This window comes from Cervus canadensis, chromosome 19, assembly GCF_019320065.1.
Source record: "Cervus canadensis isolate Bull #8, Minnesota chromosome 19, ASM1932006v1, whole genome shotgun sequence".
NCBI lineage: Eukaryota > Metazoa > Chordata > Mammalia > Artiodactyla > Cervidae > Cervus > Cervus canadensis.
Window position 1 is genome coordinate 58,678,933 of NC_057404.1, and position 22,707 is coordinate 58,701,639.

The 22,707-nt window shown below is 36.4% G+C and overlaps 1 protein-coding gene across 1 annotated transcript in view; it reads left to right on the plus strand.

The window, feature by feature from the left end:
* NAF1 (nuclear assembly factor 1 ribonucleoprotein) overlaps positions 1 to 22,442 on the plus strand; it is a 43,414-nt gene extending 20,972 nt beyond the window's left edge. The window contains exons 3-8 of the mRNA XM_043438577.1: positions 1,363 to 1,456; positions 6,999 to 7,081; positions 11,111 to 11,271; positions 13,956 to 14,007; positions 14,977 to 15,079; positions 21,202 to 22,442. Of these exons, the coding sequence (XP_043294512.1) occupies positions 1,363 to 1,456; positions 6,999 to 7,081; positions 11,111 to 11,271; positions 13,956 to 14,007; positions 14,977 to 15,079; positions 21,202 to 21,668 (960 nt within the window). The 3' untranslated portion in view covers positions 21,669 to 22,442. The remainder of the gene's footprint in view (positions 1 to 1,362; positions 1,457 to 6,998; positions 7,082 to 11,110; positions 11,272 to 13,955; positions 14,008 to 14,976; positions 15,080 to 21,201) is intronic.
* The last annotated feature ends 265 nt before the right edge of the window (positions 22,443 to 22,707 follow it).

The window sequence follows — 22,707 nt, forward strand, 5'->3', positions numbered from 1 at the left end:
GCATATTTAACAGGGTGTGGGGTTTCTGCTTAGCTTGGAACTTCTTAAAAAGATTGTCCTGTCACATTTACCAACTTGTTCTAACAACTGAACTCCCTTCTCTATTCTGATACACACCCTGTTTGAACACTTTCATACTTTCTTACCTAGAAAAGGACTCCATATTTAATATGATAAAATGACAAGTAGTTGTCCTTTCCCTAGAAGTACTCAGAAAGATTCTGATATGTAAAATATAGTCATTTCCTTCAACACAGGCCAGAGTAACCATACAGAGGTAAGTCTTCTGCGCTGAGTTGGTTGAGATCCTCAGTGTGCTCTTCATAACTAGTCCTTGATCAGAAAGCAGCATCCGCAGAAGAAAGTTATGCTTCAGTTCCGGTTGGGTGATTTTTGTTAAAAACCTCAACTGGAGATCCTGTAGAGGAAAATGAGTACCTGAGATATGCTCATCTAAAATGCTCTGTATGATTTAGGTTTTCCTGTCTTTTTAAACAGTTCTCCAAAAGTCATCTTTTCTTTCCCAGACTTAACCCTAATATACCATTAATAGGATCTTTGCACTTTCCTTAAGCCCTTCTTAGGGAAAAACTTTGCTGGGAGAGTCAGTTGTTATCATTTGACAAAGGTGAACAGAAAGCTCTGTTTATTTAATTTAAAACCTAAGGTCTGCTTTCTTAGATTTTTCTTCAGCATCCTCTCCACTTCAATATCTAATTTCTGTAGCAACTGACAAACAGTTAGCACCTGGGTCAGAATGTAAAGAAATTTGGTTTTAACCTAGACAGGGAAGAAGATAATCAGGCAACAGCTTCACAGCTTCTTGAGCTGAAACTTGGTACATTGTTTCCAGGAATTATGTATTTTGTCTTGAAGAGACTAGAAATTCATCTTCTTTTCACACACAGACTTAGAAAAGTTAGCTGTTCCTCTGTTAAATTGTTTAATCATAGTCAAATTAATTAACTAACCACATTAAGACAGATCAGAGAACTCTCCTGTGGAGAAATCAGAGCCAATAGAATTAATTCTCTTCAAGTGGAATGTCTCTGGGAGTTATTTTATATTATCTCTTTTAGGATGATCTCTTGTTCAAGTTGATTGGAAAAATCTAGAGTGGTATTTAGGTCTGTGTTATGGGTTAGGGTGTAGATACTAGATCTCTTGAATCACTTAGGTGGGGAGATGTTGAAGGGGGGAGAAATGCTCAGACACTAGAAAGGATGATATCCAAGAGATGATAAATACTTAATGTCACATCTCAGAAATAGATGCAGCACACTACATGGAAACTGTCCTTTTTTAAAAAAAAAAGTTAAGTCCTTGAAGCTGGAGGAAGATTACTGCTTTTTTATATTACAGGAACTACCTTCTGTTGAAGAACTCACTATTGTTCTGCCTGAAGATATTGAATTAAAGCCTCTTGGGATGGTTTCAAGTATTATTGAACAATTAGGTATGTATATATTTTTATTAATATTAATATTAATAAATTATAATTTATATCCAAGCATATTCTAATAATCAAAGACTTATGGGTAGGGAATTTTCTCCAAAATATGTAATAATACTTCATTTTATAGCTGTTAGGTTTGAACAGATAAATTCAGCTTTTACTTACACAAGTAGTACATAAATACAGTGTCTTTTTAAAAATTTAAAGTGTGCTTTTACTGACATAGAAATTTCTCTCAAATTTATTTGAATGATACATGTGTTTTCTATTGCTGTTAAGTTACTACAGATTTAGTGGTTTAAAACAACACATTTATTACTTTACAGTACTGTGGGCCAGAAGTGTGATGGGTCTCACTGGCTAAAATCAAGGGGTCCTTCAGGGGCAAGTTGCTCTCTGGAGGATCTGAGGGAGAATGCATTTCTTAACCTTTTCCAGCATCTGGAGGTCTCTCACATTCCTTTGCTCATGGCCCCCTCCCTTCATTTTCACAGTCCATAATGTAGCGTCTCGCTGACCTTTTCTATTGTCACATTTTCCTCTGATGGATCACACAGACTGGAAAGATTCTCTGCTTCTAAGGACTCCTTAGATTGAGCCTACCCACTGTTAAACGGGGTAATTTTGCACTGCAAGGTGCTTAGCCTTATTCACATCGGCAAAGTCTCTCTTTTTAATACAAAATGGCATTTACAGGTTCAGGGATATGGGTGTGTGGGTATCTTTTTTTGTGGTTAGAGAGCAGTTACTCTGCCTACTGCCTTTGATTTTATCTTACAAACAAGTAAATTAGAAAGTTCTATGGTTTTAACACCGACATTAATGTCATGAAATATGAACCCATTGGAGTATATGGGAACTAAATTTTACAGCTTTCTTTTAGCCCCAAGATATGATGTCAGTACAGGAGAGACTTTGAAATTAATGTTGTTACTATTAACTCTAGTAAGTGACACCAAAAAATAGGACTCCAAGTTGACAAAGTCATAGGATTTTTGAACTGAGAAAAGGGCCTAAATGGTCCACCAGTCCTTAGTTTATGACTTAAGGGACATAGAAGAATTTGAGTCACTTGCTCCTGTGATCTGTCATATAATCAATCAGTGATAGAAATGAAAATTTAGCTTTTGATCTTTTTAAAAAAATTCTTTAAAAAAATTTTTTTTAATACCAAAAGCATTTTGTACTGGGGTATAGCCAGTTAACAGTGTTCTAGTACTTCCAGGTGACCAGGGAAGGCACTCAGCCATTCATACACCTGTATGCTTTCTCCCCCAAACCCAACTCCCATCCAAGCTGCAACATCACAGTGAGCAGAGTCTTACATCCTCTACAGCAGATCTTTGTTCGTTGTCCATTTTAAATACAGCAGTTTGTACATGACTTTCCCAAAGTCCCTAACTATCCCTTCTCCCCAGGCAATCATAAGTTCGTTTTCTAAGTCTGTAAGTCTCTTTCTGTTTTATAAGTAAGTTCATTTATATCATTTCTTTTTAAACTCCGCTTATAAGGGATGTCATATGATAATTCTCCTTCTCTGACTTCACTCAGTATGACATTCTCTAGGTCCATCCAAGTTGCTGCAAATGACATTATTTCATTCTTTTTAATGGTTGAGTAATATTCCATTGAATATATGTACCACATCTTCTTTATCCATTCCTCTGTGAATGAACATTTAGGTTGCTTCCATGTCTTGGCTTTTGTAAACAGCGCTGCAGTGAACATTGGGATGCATGCATCTTTTGGGGCCATGTTTTTCTCTGGATATGTGCCCAGGAGTGGAATTGCAGGGTCATTGAAACCATGATTAAAAATCTTCCAGCAAACAAAGTTCAGGACATGACAGCTTCACAGGTGAATTTTATCAAACATTGAGAGAAGAGTTAACACCTATCCTTCTCAAACTGTTCTTAATTGTCTGTATCACTATTTTAAAAAATAATTCTTTCTTGTAATTTGGCAATTTATTAATGAAAATTCCAATTAAATGAAACTTTTTTATAAAAATCGTAATTACTAAAATTCTTTACATGATTCTTGAATCATTACATTTAATATCTTATGGTATTTAATAATATGCAAAAATAAATCAGAAAGGTAATTTCTTGATTACATAGTGTGAGTCAACTGTTTATTGGACTTGATGTGTATAGAAAAAATTTAGGTCAGAATGGTTATTCTCATGGGAAAGAAAAGTAAATTATGTGATACATAGGAAATAATGCTTTTTAAAGATACTATTTTGACTAACGTGTCCTAATAGACTAATAAAATTCTCAACCGTGCTGCTATAGAACATGCTTGTTACACACTCTGTTTTGAAAACGTAAAACATGTAACATTATTTGGACCTTTTACAAAAAGGAAAATAACATTAAATATCAGTCAGCTAGGTTGAGGTGATAGTTCTGTGTGGGTTTGACCATACGATCACGTTAAAATCTCTCATGTACTCTTTTCTTCAGTTCACAGTCACTCAGTCATGTCCGACTCTTTGCGACCCCATGGACTGCAGCATGCCAGGCTTCCCTGTCCATCACCAACCGCTGGAGCTTACTCAGACTCATGGCAGTTGAGTCGGTGATGCCATCCTCTGTCGTCCTCTTCTCCCGCCTTCAATCTTTCCCAGCATCAGGGTCTTTTCCAATGAGTCAGTTCTTCCCATCAGGTGGCCAAAGTATTGGAGTTTCAGCTTCAGCATCAGTCCTTCCAATGAACACCCAGGACTGACCTCCTTCAGGATGGACTGGTTGGATCTCCTTGCAGTCCAAGGGACTCTCAAGAGTCTTCTCCAACACCACAGTTCAAAACCATCAATTCTTCAGCACTCAGCTTTCTTTATAGTCCAGATCTCGAATCCATACATGACTACTGGAAAAGCCATAGCTTTGACTAGATGGACCTTTGTTGGCAAAGTAATGTCTCTGCTTTTTAATATACTGTCTAAGTTGGTCATAACTTTTCTTCCAAGGAGTAAGTGTCTTTTAATTTCATGGCTGCAGTCACCATCTGCAGTGATTTTGAGCCCCTCAAAATAAAGTCTGCCACTGTTTCCATTGTTTCCCCATTTATTTCCCATGAAGTGATGGGACCAGATGCCATGATCTTAGTTTTCTGAATGTTGAGCTCTAAGCCAACTTTTTCACTCTCCTCTTTCACTTTCATCAAGAGGCTCTTTAGTTCTTCTTTACTTTCTGCCATAAGGGTGGTGTCATCTGCCTATCCAAGGTTATTGATATTTCTCCCAGCAATCTTGATTCCAGCTTGTGCTTCATCCAGCCCAGCGTTTCTCATGATGTACTCTGCATGTAAGTTAAATAACCAGGGTGGCAATATATAGCCTTGATGTATATACTCCTTTTCTGATTTGGAACCTGTCTGTTGATGCATGTCCAGTTCTAACTGTTGCTTCTTGACCTGCATACAAATTTCTCAGAAGACAGGTTAGGTGGTCTGATATTCCCATCTCTTTAAGAATTTTCTACAGTTTGTTGTAATCCACATAGTCAAAGACTTTTATGTAGTCAATAAAGCAGAAAAAGGTGTTTTTCTGCTATTCTCTTGCTTTTTCATGATCCAGTGGATGTTGCCAATTTGATCTCTGATTCCTCTGCTTTTTCTAAATCCTGCTTGAACATCTGGAATTTCACATTTCATGTACTGTTGAAGCCTGGCTTGGGGACTTTTGAGCGTTACTCTGCTAGCATGTGAGATGTGTGTGGTAGTATGAATATTCTTTGGCATTTCCTTCCTTTTGGATTGGAATGAAAACTGACCTTTTCCAGTCCTGTGACCAGTGCTGAGTTTTCCAAATTTGCTGGCATATTGAGTGCAGCACTTTCACAGCATCATCTTTCAGGATGTGAAATAGCTCAACTATTGAAATCACCTCCACTAGCTTTGTTCATGGTGATGCTTCCTAAGGCCCACTTGGCTTCACATTCCAGGATGCCTGGCTCTAGGTGAATGTTCACACCATTGTGGTTATCTGGGTCATGAAGAACTTTTTTTAGAATTCTTGCCACCTCTTCTTTATATCTTCTGCTTCTGTTAGGTCCGTATCATTTCTGTCCTTTATTGTGTCCCATCTTTGCATGAAATGTTCCCTTGGTATCTCCAATTTATTTCAAGAAATCTCTAGCCTTTCCCACTTTATTGTTTTCCTCTATTTCTTTGCATTGATCACTGAGAAAGGCTTTCTTATCTCTCCTTGCTATTCTTTGAAACTCTGCATTCAAATGGGTATATCTTTCCTTTTCTCTTTCACCTTTTGCATCTTTTCTTTTCTCAGCTATTTGTAAGTACTCCTCAGACAACCATTTTGCCTTTTTGCAATTTGGGGGGGGGCGGGGGGGAGTTGGTCTTGATCTTTGTGTCCTGTGCAATGTCACGAACCTCCATCCATAGTTCTTCAGGCTCTCTTACCTTTCTATCAAATGTGAGGGTTTTGAATTAGGTCGTTTTTAATTTTCATGTAATTTGGCCCTGGGAAATTCTGTCATTATTCAATATTATTATCAATCTTTGTCATCTTTATTTGAGAGGCATCCAATTCAAAACTTGTTGCCCATTCCTTAGTGCATGTTCCAACTTAGAAGTACTAACTCTTGAAATTAATTGGGATACAGTTGAAAATCCTTGAATGGATTTTAATAATCAACTGATATTTCATTTCCCAAGTGGAGATGGCATTATCTGTGTAATGTGACGGAGTATTTTTGTTTGTTGCTTTAATTTTCTAAGAATCCTGTGTGTCTGTGTGAATATATATGTGTGTTTGTTTTCGTTTTGCTGTTGTAGATTGTTAGTTTGACATTTGTGGCGCTTAGAAGAACAGGAGAATGTGCTAGACTGAAGTGATAATGCTTTTTGTCTTTTTGTTTATTTATTATTTTAATTGGAGGCTAATTACAATATTGTAGTGGTTTTTGCCATGCATTGACATGAGTCAGCCATGGGTGTACATGTGTCCCCCATCCTGAACCCCTCTCTCACCTCCCTCCATCCCATCCTTCAGGGTTGTCCCAGTGCACCCAGGAGCCACATTACTGGGAGCTCTATCATTCTTTTTTCATCTGTTCAGAGGAAAATGTTTTTGTGAAGTCTTTAACTTTTTCGTATATCGGTATGTAATCAGTAATTTGCAGAAAAGGATTTCTAGGGTGAGAAAGATGACTAATTTCTTCTAAAACAGGAGTTATATGACTAAATGTGATTATTATTTTTTGGATAAAAATTGCTTGAGAAAATGTACACAGCTTGACTTTGTTGACTTTTGACTAATGGGTAATTCCAACTTTCCATGAGATTTTGTACTTTAATCTTTTTTCCCAGAATTGTAGCTTTCGTATAAAAGAAAAAAATGTAGAATATATTTCCTTATGCTACTTGTTTATCCAGGAGAAATAGTTACCAAGGTATATTATCCCACCTTAAATTTCATTTTAAATTATGTGGGAATTAAAGCCTAAATACTGGTTTGAATTCTGCATTATCTTCTGATTAAATCTTGAAATTATCTATTTTGTTTCATTTTCAGTAATAATTGAATCTATGACTAACGTACCTCCAGTTAATGAGGAGACTGTAATTTTTAAGACTGATCGACAGGCAGCAGGAAAGGTTTGTAAAACAAAACTCAAATTCTACTAATTACCCTGTTTCTTTGTTGATTGCATTTTCTGACTTTAGTATCTTAAGTTTATTAGTTTTAGTATGTGAGCAATCGAGAGCGCTCAAATTTTAGTACATTCCTGATTTTCTTCAGTAATTTGTGTCTGTCTGTAAATTGGTTTAATTTGTTGCTGTTGTTGTACAGAATTTTTTTCCTGACATTTGTCAGATTCTTTGTCAGGCAGTGTGTCTTTGTTTTGAATAAGACACAGTTCTTCCAGATACTCAATTGGGTGCAGGAGGCTTTCCAATGCATAGTAGTTCATAAACCTTTTTGCTTTGTGTGGCCCTTTGTATGGTGGCTCTTGAAACTTTTTAGACTTTGACTTTCTCACGTGGAAGCTGAGAGTGGAATCTTTCAAATGGAAAAAGTTTTCGGTGATACCAGTAAAGTGTCACTATAAGCACTTTCTGGGGAATTGTGAATATGTACTTTAGTACCATCATAAGATTAGGTCCCTTTTAACATCCTTACATGCAGGGAACAATCCTGCATGCTGCATGTCTGCATTTTACCCGACAAATATATAATTCTGAGTGGTCATCGGAGGATAAAATCTTCCAAGATGAAGAATATATATATATCAACCAAGTATTCTCTTTCTGGCAGCAGGGACAGAGTTTTATTCACCTTGGGATATTCCACTGTGTTTAGTTAGAGTCCTTTATAGATTATATGGGCTAAGTAAATAAGCATTGAGTTGATAACAGACAATTAAGAAACCAGATGTTGTCTCTGGAGAAAACTTTTTGGGGTTTAGTTTTTCCTAGATAAGTGACAGTTGACATCTTTTTTTATTTTAAGAAATAGAATTAATTTGTGTTTAATCAAAAAATCATTTATTTTGAATTATATTATTAGAACAACTCACATAATTTTCCCTTTTTGAGCCTTTTCCTGCTGTTCCATTCTGACACAGATTAGAAAGGGATCCGGCTTTTATGAGGGTTGTCACCCTGCACTGCCTACTTTTTAGGTTGACAGACTAAATTTACCAAAATAAATGAGTCTCTTAGAATTGCAAAGCAGTCAGTGACAGAATTAATTGGAGTCCAGAGCTAATGCTTTTTGGCAATCTTTGAAAAAGTTTGTGAAGAGAAGAAGGCTTTAATACCTGAAGGGTGGTGTTGACTTTTCTCCCTTTCAAAGACTTAGGCTTAATACTTTTTTTCAATTATGGGTCTCAGTACTTTTGGTTCAGAGGAAGAAGTACTAAAATACAGAATAAACCCTGTTTACTGCTGGTACCTTTGTAAGGGACTAGAGAGAATCCAGGGGCTTAGCCTGGGAAGCTGTTGAGAGAGAGGAGTGGAGGTGAGTGCAGATGGCTGGGGCGGGAGCTCTTGAGCACAGGGATGCTGCTGTACCTCTTGGGGAGACCAGGGGGAAGAGACTAGGGACACGCACTTCCTGCTTTTCTGACTGGATTAAAACTGATTATTTCCATGATTCCTTTTATTTATGACATCCTTCCTTTTCCCTCTCCTTTTCAGTAACAGTAATAATCAGCTACAGTGTCAAATATCCTCTGTGTCTTTTTAAATTCACTGAAACTGTAAGGAAATAGAATTACCCTCATTTATTCAGAAATCACAATAGCTAAAAAAGAGCAAAATGCAGTTTATAACACAGGTGGTCTGATTTTTTTTGCCCCTCTCCCATCTCCTTCTTTGTTTCCCACTGATTTAAAGGAGGGCAAGTTCAGATTTGAAATTCTGCCTTTTGCACCTTAATCCTAGAAAAGGTTAGTTCCTATCGATAATTAATGAATGAATTCCATTTTTAATGTTGAATTCTTATATTAGGGAATTTTTAAAACATTACCAACTTATGTCACCTATGAGTTGGATTTCTTGATCATTTTCTCTACATTTAATTTTGAGCATTTGTTCGAGCATTTGTTGTTTTTTGTTTTACTTTTTAACAAATGAGGACTTTTCAGTCAATCAGCAACTGAGGATGTAATAAAATAGGTACTTTCAATGGAGTTGATTTAAATTGCAATTTGGAGCATTATTTAGTAATTTGCATCGAGTTTTAGTAGTAATCATACTCTTGGCTTTGATGGTTCCATCTCTTACAAACTAGTTTTCAGTAATTCTGAAATACAGAGATCTACGGATAAAGGTGTTCATTATGGCATCATTTCTGAACAAATTGGGAGCTTGTCTCAGTATTCTACAATATAAGATATGTTAAATTCTGCTAGATCTATAAAGGAGTGTTAAATAGCCACATAAATTATATATTATGAAAAATATATTTAACATGAAAAAAACTAAAAGAAACTTTAGGCTTTTAAAGGGAGTAATAGATCAGTGGAACAGGATAGAAAGCCGGAAAATAAGCTCATGCACTTATGGTCAATTAATTTACGATGAAAGAGGCAAGAATATGCAATGAAGAAAAGACAGTCTCTTTAGTAAGTGGGAAATCTGGACAGCTATATGTAAAGATTGAAGTTAGAACATTCTGTAACACCATGTTGCAAAAGTAAAGTCAGAATAGATTGAAGACCTAAATACAAGACAGGATATGATCAAACTTTTAAAGGAAAATATGGGCAGAACCCTCTTTGACATAAATCACAGCAGTGTTTGCTTTAGCTCTGTCTCATAGAGTAATGGAAGGAAAGACAAAAATAAGCAAAAGGGACCTGATTAAACTTAAAAGCTTTTACACATTAAAGGAAATCATAGACAAAACAAAAAACCTATAGACTGGGAGAAAATATTTGCAAATTATGCTACCAATGGGATTCATTTCCAAAATACACAAATAGCTCATACAGGTCAATATCAAACAACCCAATCAAAAATGAGCAGAAGACCTAAATAGACATTTTTCTAAAGAAGACATACAGATGGCTAATAGGCACATGAAAAGATGCTCAATATCTCTAATCATTGGAGAAATTCAGGTCAACATATACACAATGGAATATTACTCAGTTATCAAAAAGAATGCATTTGAATCAGTTTTAATGAGGGATGAAACTGGAGCCTCTTATACAGAGCGAAGTAAGTCAGAAAGAAAAACACCAGTACAGTATATTATAACGCATATATATGGAATTTAGAAAGATGGTAATGATGATCCTATATGTGAGATAGCAAAGAGATACAGATGTAAAAAACAGACTTTTGACTCTGGGAGAAGGCAGGAGTGGGATGATTTGAAAGAATAGCATTGAAACATGTATATTGTCATATGTGAAACAGATCGCCAGTCCAGGTTCGATGCATGAGACAGGGTGCTCAGGGCTGGTGCACTGGGATGACCCTGAGGGATGGGATGGGGAGGCAGGTGGGAGGGGGGTTCAGGATGGGGAACACATGTACACCCATGGCTGATTGATGTGACTGTATGGCAGAAACCACCACAGTATTGTAAAGTAATTAGCCTCCAATTAAAATAAATAAATTAAAAAAAAACTACAATGAGGTATTACCTCATACCAGTCAGAATGGCCAATCACTAGAAAGTCTGTAGATGATTAAAGGTGGAGAGGGTGTGGAGTAAACGGATCTCTCTTTCACTGTTGGTGGAAATGTAAATTGGTGCAGCCCCTATGGACAGTGGTATGGAGGTTCCTTAAAAATCTGTAGAGTTAGTGTATGATCCGGCAGTCTTATTTCTGAGTGTCTGTCCAGAGAAAACTATAATTTGCAAAGGTACATGTACGCCAGAGTTCATAGCAGCACTATTTACAGTGGCCAAGACGTGGAAGCCACTTACATGTCCACTGCCAGATGACTGGAATTGAAAAATCACACACACACAGTATTGGCTTCTGTTTTATGTTTTGGTCAAGAGGCTTGTGGGATCTTAACTTCCCAAGCAGGAATTCAACCTGCACCCTCTGCATTGGAAGGTGAAGGCTTAACCACTGGCCTGCCAGGGAAGTCCCAATAGTACTAACTTTTGAAGTCCTTATTTTACTGTCAAAGGAGAACTTTGTTTCTTCTCTTTTATAGATATTTGAGATATTTGGACCTGTTGCACATCCATTTTATGTATTACGGTTTAATTCTTCAGAGCATATTGAAAATAAAGGTATTAAAATAAAAGACACTATGTATTTTGCTCCATCAATGAAAGACTTCACCCAGTATATATTCACAGAGAAGCTTAAACAGTAAGTACTTTATTGGCATCTTACTTCTTTGCTTATCTAGTGTTCATGTTTTAGGAGTAGGGATGTGGTTTCTTGCAGTTAAGATGGTATCCAAAGAGCTCATTTGTCTTCCTGGTAACATCTCTGAAAGCTACTGTTGTTATCAGGTTTTACAGGGTAGAGATCATTTGTATTTTTTGCCCAAAAAGGCATGAGCAACTGGTAAGAGCACATTTGGGCCATATACATTTTCTGAATTTTAACTCATTATCTTTTCTATTATATACTTTCCTGCATATATGTGCTACAACCTTACCATTTTAAAGAAAGATTTCTTTGGATTGCATTCATAAGCTTCACTATTTAATGCAACTTTATAATTCTTGAAAAAAGAAAATGAATAAATTTTAGGTTGCTTATAAATTGTACATTTATAGAACAACATATTTATGTGTTGTGTATCAAGCTGCGATTAACAGAGTTGACTTAACCAGCAAACCAGTGGTCTGTATTCTATCTGTAAATGTGCTGTATGATATCCTGTGGTGTGTATCTGGTGATATTTCTTGTTTCCACTGATGAACTATATATTTGTCAGGTATAAGTTTTGCTGTCAGGTGTTAGCTGTAGAGCTATTTATATCAGACTTGTTATTATAATTACATAATTAATTTTTGCACAAACCAATGGCATATGAATTAAAGTAGAATGACTTTTTCTGTAAATGTAAACTGAATGCTTTGGAAAGATGTAATAAATATGAACCAATAAAATGTTGCCCAGTTAGGAGTGGAGGAAAATACTGCAAAGGATTGGAGAAGAGATCTTAAATCTGAAAAGATTTTGTACTCAGTTTGACACAAAAGCCCCTTTGAAATTTAGCTGTCTTTCAGTTGGAAACTTGAAATACAGGTGAAGCATTTGGAAATCTCTGAAATGAGATGAACATTTTGTTCCTGATAATTTGTTAAACTCATGTTTAAGAAAACACAGAAGTACCTGCAGGAACTTAAGTTGTTCTTCAGGCTGTGTAAGGTTAATTTTTCTAAATAACCATTAACATGAAAGGTGAGTTAAATATAGCAAAGTTATAAAAATTTTAGTATGCTTTAAAATCATGCCTTAGATATTTAGCATTTCATCCTGTTTGAATATTAAGTTGTTGCTTTGGATATTCCATATATTAGCTTTTAACGGGTGAAATATTTTAGCTTAAAATAGATAAGTTGAAGAGATTTTTCTGAAGATGTTTTTAGATAGATGTAGAAGCTGTCTTTGTTCTGATTTTCAAGAACAAGAATTTTTGTCTTTTTTTGCAAAGAAAGAATAAGAAACTAAAGAATCAGGAAATTGAGCCCACTCTGCAGAAGCCCCACCTGATGAAGTCCGTTCTGTTCTAGACTGCATTTTTCTGTTGGTCAAGGGAACTCCTTTGCCTTTGAGATGGAGAAGTTGAACTTCTCTCAAGCTTACCTGCTTTTAGTTGGGTTATTTTAATCTTAGCTTCCCATGAACTTACTCTTGTTAACTGTTGGAAATGTTGCTTGTTCTTTTGTGTAGTAGTTTTTGATTTTCTGTGGTAATGCCCCCATTAGGGAACTTTTCCCATTTCTGTCTTCAGAAGATTTCATTCTAAGGTCAGTGTAGGCTGTTGAGATGGCATCCATGCTAAAAGGAACCCTGGAGCTATGATAAATGCATGGGTAGAAGATAATAACTAAAAATGGGAAAAGTCATTGATAATGCTTTATGTATAATAACAGAATTCCAAATTAAAACAGTAGAGCAGACTCAGAAAAAAAGATTTCCTGTTGTGCGAGCCCACAGACATCTGTAAATTGATTTTAATGAATTAATTGATTAATTAATTCCTGGGAGTTTAGTTTATTTTTGAGATTTGGTGTCAAGCAGTGAGGACATCTACTCCTAATACTTTGTAATATTTTAATGTAATTGAATCACAAATATTGTCAAACTGTGAAATCAGGATCAAACAGATACAATTAAAAATGAGCTGTCAGAAATTATAGTCATAATAGATCTACATGCTTTTGTTGGTCATAGAGTATAAAACTTTTCACCAAAAAGACTTAGTGTCCTGTAGGATCTTCACAGCTCCTCCTCCTCCAACTCTAGATGCCTTTGTCTTACCCTCTGCTCTGAGAGTCACTCTTGGAGCAAGCCTTGCTTACTCATGGAGGATCATTGATAATTCTCAGGTGAATCAAGGAAGAAGCATTTCATGTTGTGATCTCTGTTGTTGAACCTGTGAAGTCTTACACAAGGAAATGCCTCCTTGTGTATTCCCTTTTTGTGTCCTTGGCACCTGGAACGTCTGACTGTGGTCTTGGATAGGTATTTACTGAGGAGGTTTATGAGCTGAGCTCAGGTGTTATGACAGTATCAGTGAGAGTCAGAGCTCCTGGAGCTGCTGCAGAACTGCAGAACCACTTTGCCCTGCGCAGCGTGGGGTCGGCTTCTCATTCTGATCTCTACTCCTGATATATTGGTGTGCTCTTCCCACATCGTCTTAAATAAAGAACACAGAAATACGCCTTTATTCTTTTCTCTTATTGTCTTATATATTGCGAATTAAGATTGAGCTTAGGTCTTTTGCTTTTTTATTTTCCATGCTATTAGGTTATAAGCATTTAACAGAATCTTAGTAAGTACTTTGACCCTTTGAACTTTGTTTGTTCCCCTAGGGATAGGGGATCAGATGCATCATGGAAGAATGATCAAGAACCACCCCCAGAGGTAAGTGTCTTTTCACACAGTATTTGAGAAAGGAAGACAGGACTCAGTCTCATACATCCCTCATTCTTGACCTGAAGTATGTCCTCTAAATTGCTCACTAGTCACACTGCTTTCTGCCAGCCGGCGTGCTCTCGGCTCCCTCAGATGCCTTTTATACCTCACAATTAGTTTGTGGTCATTTCAGAAAAAAATATTTTCACTCACATTTTAATTACCAGATTTTCATTTTCCTTATAGTGTCCTGTTTTTATCAATTTTCTTGATACCTGGTAAAGGCAAAATTATCATTTAAAATAATTTTTTTTTAGTTTAGTAAATTCACCACATGGGATGTGAAGACATTTAATAAGCTGCTTTTCTTTTGAAGGTAGAAAACAATTACAGTGTACCTACTTCTCCATTTTTTACAGTATACTGACCTTCCTAAAAAGAGTGTTCTTTTTCTTGTCAGCAATAATATTTTATATTTCAAAGTAGCTTGACATATATGGTCTTTATTAAAACATGAAAATTAAAGCAATGAGTATATACATTCTTAAAAATAGCATGAATTTATACTTTTGTATTTTTATTTTATAAAAGAAAAATACAATTATAAGAGAGTTTTTCAATGCACTCAGAAGTTCTGATGAAGTTTCTCAGTTTTGTAAATTCTTGATATTTATAGATTTAACTTTGGTCATTGTAGATGTTCTAAAGCAGTGCTAAAGGTTCATGATCTGTGTTAATTTGTGATTTTGCTGAAGCTGTGTGAGTCAAGGAATGCCCATTTAAAGGATTATGTAGTCAGAAGCAGTCCTGTTTTAGCATCCACATTGCCACGGGGTTATGCCTTCTTATTTGTGTCATGTGTACATGTATTAACTTTCAGGGTCACTTAAATAAGTGCTTTATTCTCTTTACCTCTGATAATGTACCACTGAATTGGTAAATGCGTATGACATAAATCTGTCTATTTTTTTGTGTAAGGCTTTGGATTTCAGTGATGATGAAAAGGAAAAAGAAGCCAAACAGAGGAAAAAATCTCAGATTCAAGGTCGGAAAAAATTCAGATCTGAATTTAATGAAACTGGTGAGTTAAATGTAGAAAATGTGCATGCATGTTAAGTCTCTTCTGTTGTGTCCGACTTTTGCAACCCCAGGTACTGGAACCTGTTAGGCTCCTCTGTCCATAGGATTTTCCAGGAAAGAATACTAGAGTGGGTTGCCATGCCCTCCTCAACGTTCAGTTCAGTTCAGTCACTCACTCGTGTCTGACTCTTCGCAACTCCATGGACTGCAGCATGCCAGGCTTCCCTGTCCATCACCAACTCCCAGAGTTTACTCAAACTCTTGACAATTGAGTTGGTGATGCCATCCAACCATCTCATCCTCTTTCGTCCCCTTCTCCTACCTTCAGTCTTTCTCAGCCTCAGGGTCTTTTTTCACATCAGGTGAAGAGTTAGTTTTTCACATCAGGTGGCAAAAGTATTGGAGTTTCAGCTTCAGCATCAGTCCTTCCAATGAATATTCAGGACTGATTTCCTTTAGGGTGGACTGGTTGGATCTCCTTGCAGTCCAAGGGACTCTCAAGAGTCTTCTCTAACACCACAGCTCAAAAGCATCAATTCTTCGGTGCTCAGCTTTCTTTATAGTCCAACTCTCACATCCATACACAACAACTGGAAAAACCACAGCCTTGACTAGACGGACCTTTGTTGGCAAAGGAATATGTCTGCTTTTTAATATGCTATCTAGGTTGGTCATAGCTTCTAAGGAGCAAGTGTCTTTTAATTTCATGGCTGCAGTCACCATCTGCAGTGATTTTGGAGCCCAAAAAAATAAAGTGTCACTGTTTCCACTGTTTCCCCATCTATTTGCCGTGAAGTGATGGGACCGGATGCCATGATCTTAGTTTTCTGAATGTTGAGCTTTAAGCCAACTTTTTCACTCTCCTCTTTCACTTTCATCAAGAGGCTCTTTAGTTCTTTTCTTTCTGCCATAAGGGTAGTGTCATCTGCATATTTGAGGTTATTGATATTTCTCCCAGCAGTCTTGATTCCAGCTTGTGCTTCATCCAGTCCAGCATTTTTCATGATGTACTCTGCATATAAGTTAAATAAGCATGCTGACAGTATACAGTGTTGACGTACTCCTTTTCCTATTTGGAATCAGTCTGTTGTCCCATGTCCAGTTCCAACTGTTGTTTCTTGACAGGTCAGGTGGTCTGGTATTCCCATCTCTTTAAGAATATTCCACAGTTTGTTGTGATCCACACAGTCAAAGGCTTTGGCATAGTCAATAAAGCAGAAGTAGATGTTTTTCTGTAACTCTTGCTTTTTCCATGTTCCACTGATGTTGGCAATTTGAACTCTGTTTCCTCTGCCTTTTCTAAATACAGCTTGAACATCTGGAAGTTCACGGTTCACATACTGTTGAAGCCTGGCTTGGAGAATTTTGAGCATTACTTTGCTGGCGGGTGAGATGAGTGCAGTTCTGTGGTAGTTTGAGCATTCTTTGACACTCCTCAGTATAGTATATAGTAGTTTTTAACCTTCATTTACATCTATATAAATTCCTCAGTAATAAAACTGAGGGAAATATCTAGGGGTTTTCTCGTACTTTCTGGCATCTGCCAGCATTGGAGGCATCACACAGCTTGGGGTGTGGTTAGGAGAGGCACAAGGGACACTCAAGTGGTTTTCAAGCTTGTGGGTGTAAAAATGGCCCCTTGGGGTAAAAGGTAGAAGAATCATTTGTGCTTATCAGTCTTTTTTATTTTTTCTTCAAGAAACCTGTTTGCTTCCATTTTTAGAATTAAATGATATGGTGCTTAAGCTAAAATCAAGGTGTTTTATTAGCTGTTGACACCAGTGCAGTCACAGAAGAAGGTCCTCATGTTGCCTTTTTATATCCACACCCACTTCCTTCCTTCTTCCTCTTCTTCAGCTCCCGACAGCCACTCATCTGTGTGCCATTTCTGTGATACATTTTGTCTTGTCAAGAATGGTTTATATAAATTATCAGTTGGGTTTTGTTACTGAGCATATTTTTCTGGAGATTATCTAGATTGTTGTATGTATTAAGTTTGTTTGTTTTCATTCCAGGGTGGTGGTCTGTGGCATGAATATACTGCAGGTGGTTTAACCATTCATCCATTTAAGGGCATTTGTGTTGTTTACAGTTTGGGGTATTATGAATAAAGCTGCTTTATACATTTGTGCACAGATTTTTATGTGAACACAAATTTTCACATTTCTCTGGGATAAATGTCCAAGAGTACAGTTGGGTTATATAATACAGTTGACAAGTGAACAACTTTGGGGTTAGGGGCACTGACATCCCCCTCCCTTCCATGCAGTTGAAAATCTGTATGACTTACAGTTGGCCCTCTGTATCCCTGGCTATATATCCGTGGATTCAGCCAACCATGGATTGTATAGTATGTTTTTATTGAGAAAAATCTGCTTAAAGGTGGACCTGTGTAGTTCAAACCTGTGTTATTTAGGGGCCCACTGTAGTTACATGTTTAGTTTCTTGAGAGTCTGTCATATTGTTTGCCATGTGGCTTTACCACTTTACATTCTTGTCACTAGTGTATGAGTGGCCCAGTTTGTCTGCATTCTCACCAGCATTTGTCATTGTCATCATTTTTTATCTTAGCCATTCTAATAAGTATGTAGTGATACATAGTTTTGATTTTAACTTGCATTTTTCTAATGGCTAGTGATATTGACCATCTTTCCATGTGTTCATTTGCTATCTATATCCCTACAATGCTTTTTTGTTCATACTGTGCCCATTTTCTAATTGTATTTCTGCTTTACTCTTGAGTTATGAGAGTTTGTATTTAATTGCTAGTATTTCTTTAGCTTGAGATTTCATCCTTATAAAAGAGCTTTGCTGAATGACATTTTTTGTTTTGATGAAGCCCAATTTATCTGCTTTTCTTTGATGGAGCCTGAGAATTCCTTTCCTAGACTTAGATTCCAAAGATTTTCTCTTTTTTATTTCCTAAAAGTTTTCATAATTATTTTTAGCCATTTTAATTCCTTTGCCTCTCCATATGACTTTTGAAATAAACTTCCCTATATTGACAGAAAGTCTTGCTTGGATTTTGATAGAAATTGGATTGAACCTGTGTATTGGTTTGGAGAGAATTGACATCTTAATTGGATTGAGTCTTCCATTCCACAAATGTGGTATATATCTCCATTAATTTAGATTTTTTAAAAGTTTCTTTCACCAGCATTATGTAGTTTTCAGAATGCAAGTTCTGTACATCTTTTTGTTAGATACACACCTGAGTATTTCAGTTTGGGGGAAATCATTGTAACTGATACTGCATTTTTAATTTGTGTTCATGTGTTCATTTCTAGAATACAGAAATAATTATTGTTTGTATGTTTAGCTTGTGTCTTATGACTTTGCTGAACTCACTAGTTCTAGGAGTTCTTCTCCTGAGATTTCAATATAGACAGCTATGTCAGTGGCAAATGGAAATAGTGTTTGTCTTTTCCCTCCCAGTCTGTATGCTTTTTTAGCTCTCTTTCGTATCTGCACTGGCTGTAACGTCTGGCACTATATTCAGTAAATATGTTTCATTCCTGATCATAGAAGGAAGCACTCAGTATCTTACCATGAAGTAGAATATTACGTACAGGGTTACCGTAGGTGTTCTTCATCAAGTTGAGGAAGTTTCTGTCTAGTCTTCCTGAACATCTTTTCAAAATCATGAATAATAATTTTGACAGTTGTTTTTCTGCACTGATTGATAATATCACATGACTCCTTCATTAACTTGTTAATAAAGTAGATTACATTGGTTTTAGAATATTGAATGAGCATCACTGGAATAAACCAATTAGCCATGGTGTGTAATTCTTTGTAAATATTGCTGAATTTTGCTCATATTTTGATAAGGATTTTTATGTTTATATTCATGAGAGGTATTGGTCTAGTTTTCTTTCAGACTATTTTTAACTGGTTTTATTGTCAGCAGAGTAGCTTCATAAAAATGAATTGAGATTTTTTTGTGTGTGTGTACTTGAAAACATTATGTAGACTTGCTGTTAATTTTTTTATATTTGGTAAAAAGATTTCCAGTGAACCTGTTCAGACTGGAGATAGTTTTTTGGGGAGACTTAATTACAAATTCAGTTTACTTAATAGTTTACTTACTTTTTCATGTTGGATAGGTTATAGTAGCTTGTATTTTTCAAGGAGTTGGTCCATTTCATCTAATTTGTCAAATTATGTATATAGAGTTAGTTTGCAAGATTGTCTTCATTTTGATGTCTTTGATATTGATCATTTGTGTCTTGTATTTTTTCAGTTTTGCTTAGAAGATTGCAAATTATATTGATCTTTCACAGAGCCAATTATTTGTTACTGATTTTTATTTATTATTTTTCTATTAGCATTTGCATTCTTTTAACTCTGTCATTAACTTTCTACTGCTTGCTTTGAGTTTATTTTGTTTTGGTTTTTATAGGTTCTTAAGGTGGGAGTTTATGTTATTAAAGACTTTACTCCTAGAATCTGTTCCACAGATACTCATATATTTTATTTATTGTGATTTAGCTTAATATTTCTTTGTTTTTATTCCTCTTGACACAGTCTCTGACCAATGGATTATTTAGAAGAGTACTATTTAGTATTTTCTCTATCCTTAATGATTTTCCATCTAGTTATCTTGTCAGTTTTTGAGAGAGAGCATGTGGTTGGTGCATACACATTTAAGATGGCTAAATCTTCTTGGTAGGTGACCCCTTTATCAAAAATGTCCCTATTCTGAAGCCTATTTTATCTGATAATATAATTAATTAGTTATGTTGCATATTGTAGCTTGTTTCATTCTCTTAATTCAACGTGACTATCATTTGAAATAAGCTTTTTACAGACTATAGTTATGTTTTTTAATCCACTCTGCTGACTACTGTTTTGATTGGTATATTTAGACCATTTATATTTAATGTAATTATTGATATGTTTGGGCTTAAATCTGCCCTTTTCTGTAGTCTTTCTAGTTTTTATTTCTATGTTGTCTTCTGCCTTCCTGAGCTTTTTCATCTTTCCAATTTGCTTCAAATGGCAAATGACCACAGAATGGTTGATATTGAGTTCTTTGGCCACTTCTTATACAGTTGTTAAGAGGATCAGCTTTGATGATCCTCGATCATTGTCAGCTTCCAATAGCCAGTCACTGCACTCCTCATCTTCAAGGCCCCCTTGCAAAACTCAGTTGCTGGGCCAAATGCATTGCTGATGCTGCAAGTTGTCTCCACTGCTTTATGACCCATTTTGATCTCGAATAATAAAATTGCTCGTATTTGCTTTTTGTCTAACATCATTTCTCCGGTCTAAAATAAATATAAAATAAACAGCAAATAATAAGTCATTAGGAAAAAAACATAAAGTGAGAAATATGCATTAGAATGAAGTATAACATAACCACATTTATTTAAGAATACATTCCAGTGTGAAATGGCAAAAGTTCAACAGTGCAAAACCACAGTCACTTTTGCACCAACCTGATACATTGTTTTGTTCTTTTGGGGAAAGGAAAAAAGTTGCATTATTACTGTTTACGTCCAGTTGAGGATAAGAGTTAAGTTTTTCTTTTTAGCTTCAGTTGATATCTGAGTTTGGGGGTGTCTAATTACTGCCGGGCACAGGCAGGCTGCCTCCTGTGTCTGCTGAATGTAAGAGTGCCTCATTACTGCTCCTGACACTATTGGGGCTAGTCTTGTTATACTGGGCAGTGATGAAAGTCCTGATTCTCCTCGGTTTTCTCTGACTCCACCCCAAGTGCAGGAAGTGGAGGAAGGCTTTTAGGGGGTTATTGCCAGTGGAGACAAAAGTCTATGTTCCCTATGTGATCTGCATTGCAATGAGGGGACATGCTGACCGGCTCCCTGCTCAGCCTATTTGACCACCTTTGAGCGTGTGAGTGGAATGTGATGTCCAGTTTTCTTTGTCGTGTTTGGCTGAAATCAAGTGGTTATTGTCTCAAAGTTTTGTCTTGATAAACTTCCCCTCTCCTGATCCTCTGACCTTTAGGATTCATTTAAAGTTGATCATTTTAAGCCTTACAAAATTATAATTATGTAAGAAATACTGGAAGTTAAATAAGGCATTCTTGAAATTTTAAACACTGTTTTTTGATGTATGAAAATTAATTTTGATTTTGTCTTTATGCTCTTTCCTTCAAAGGTGAAGATTTTGCAGAAGTACATCACAATTGGAATGTTCATAGCTCCGCTTCAGAGCATTCCAAAGGATATCACAACAGAGAATTCACAAGAGGATTTTCCCAGGGTAGATATCCTCGATCTTGCCCTGGCAGGCCCCCACCTCCACAGTTTTATAATGCAGAACACATGGTCCCTCAGGACACTTCAGGATTTGCGCCACAGAGACAAGATAGCCCCATGATGCCACAGTATCCCTTCCCTCCTCCAGGGTTTGACATGCATAACTTCTCCCTCCCTCCACCCCCACCCCCGCCACCCCCACCGCCTGCCTCCACAAACATGGGCTGGGCCGCGCCTGCTGTGGCCCCTCACCCATTGATCCCCTTGCCCTACTCCCTAGCCCCACCTCCGCCCCCCCCACCCCTGCCTCTGCCCTCCTCTTCTGGAGATGGTAATTCTGCTGCTCATTTTGGACCTTACTATTAGGTGGATGTATGCATTCCTGAGAAATGTGGACTTTTAGATACACACATGCATATATATGGAAGCATTTTTTAAAAAGAGATTATGGAGCTAGATTTTTAAAGCATAGTACATTAAAAAATAGTTCCTTCAGTTTTAGGTTGATATATATTGTAACCTTTATGAAAATTTAATGTTAAACTTGTGGAGGGGAATCCAATTATGTAATATTTAATTAATGCTTTGAACCTTGCCTAATTAAATAGTATGCCTCAATCTAATAATCTGGGGCACCTTTCATCATGGATTAAGATATATTGACCATACTGATTATCTTCTTGGTATATCTGAAAATAAAATGTTAAGTCCTATTGAGAGCCTTTAAAATAAACTATTTTTATAAATATATTTTAAAAATTGATTTTGGTTGTAAATGAAGTTTACCAAATAAAATGTACTTTTTTTTTTTTTTTAAAGCAAGTGAAAGGTACAGAGAAGAAAAGTGTTATGTCTTGGCAGAAGTCATGTATATAATTAAAATGAATATTTATTTATTTTGCATTGACAGGCTTTCCATTATCTGTGTAGATTTCCATTATTCAGCCATGATCCAGTAAACTTTACTGTTTAACTGCTTAAAGAGACACAGAGTGTTCACAGTAAAATGCATTATTCAATATTCACAGTAATGTGCATTTACCAACAGCAAGCAGACTTGTGTGTCCATATCGATTTCCCAGATTCTTGGATGCCTCGCACAGATTAAATGCTTAATAAAAAAAAATTTATTAAATGACAGACTGAATGTAGACTTTTAATTAAATAACCAGTGAATGGTATTTTACATGATTATGTGCTCATGAAACATAAGTGTATGGAAATCTTAGAATTTTAGAGATAGAAGGGGCTTTAGAAGTAGCCTGCTACTGCTGCTGCTGCTAAGTCATTTCAGTCGTTTCCGACTCTGTGCGACCCCATAGATGGCAGCCCACCAGGCTCCCCCGTCCCTGGGATTCTTCAGGCAAGAACACTGGAGTGGGTTGCCATTCCCTTCTCCATTACG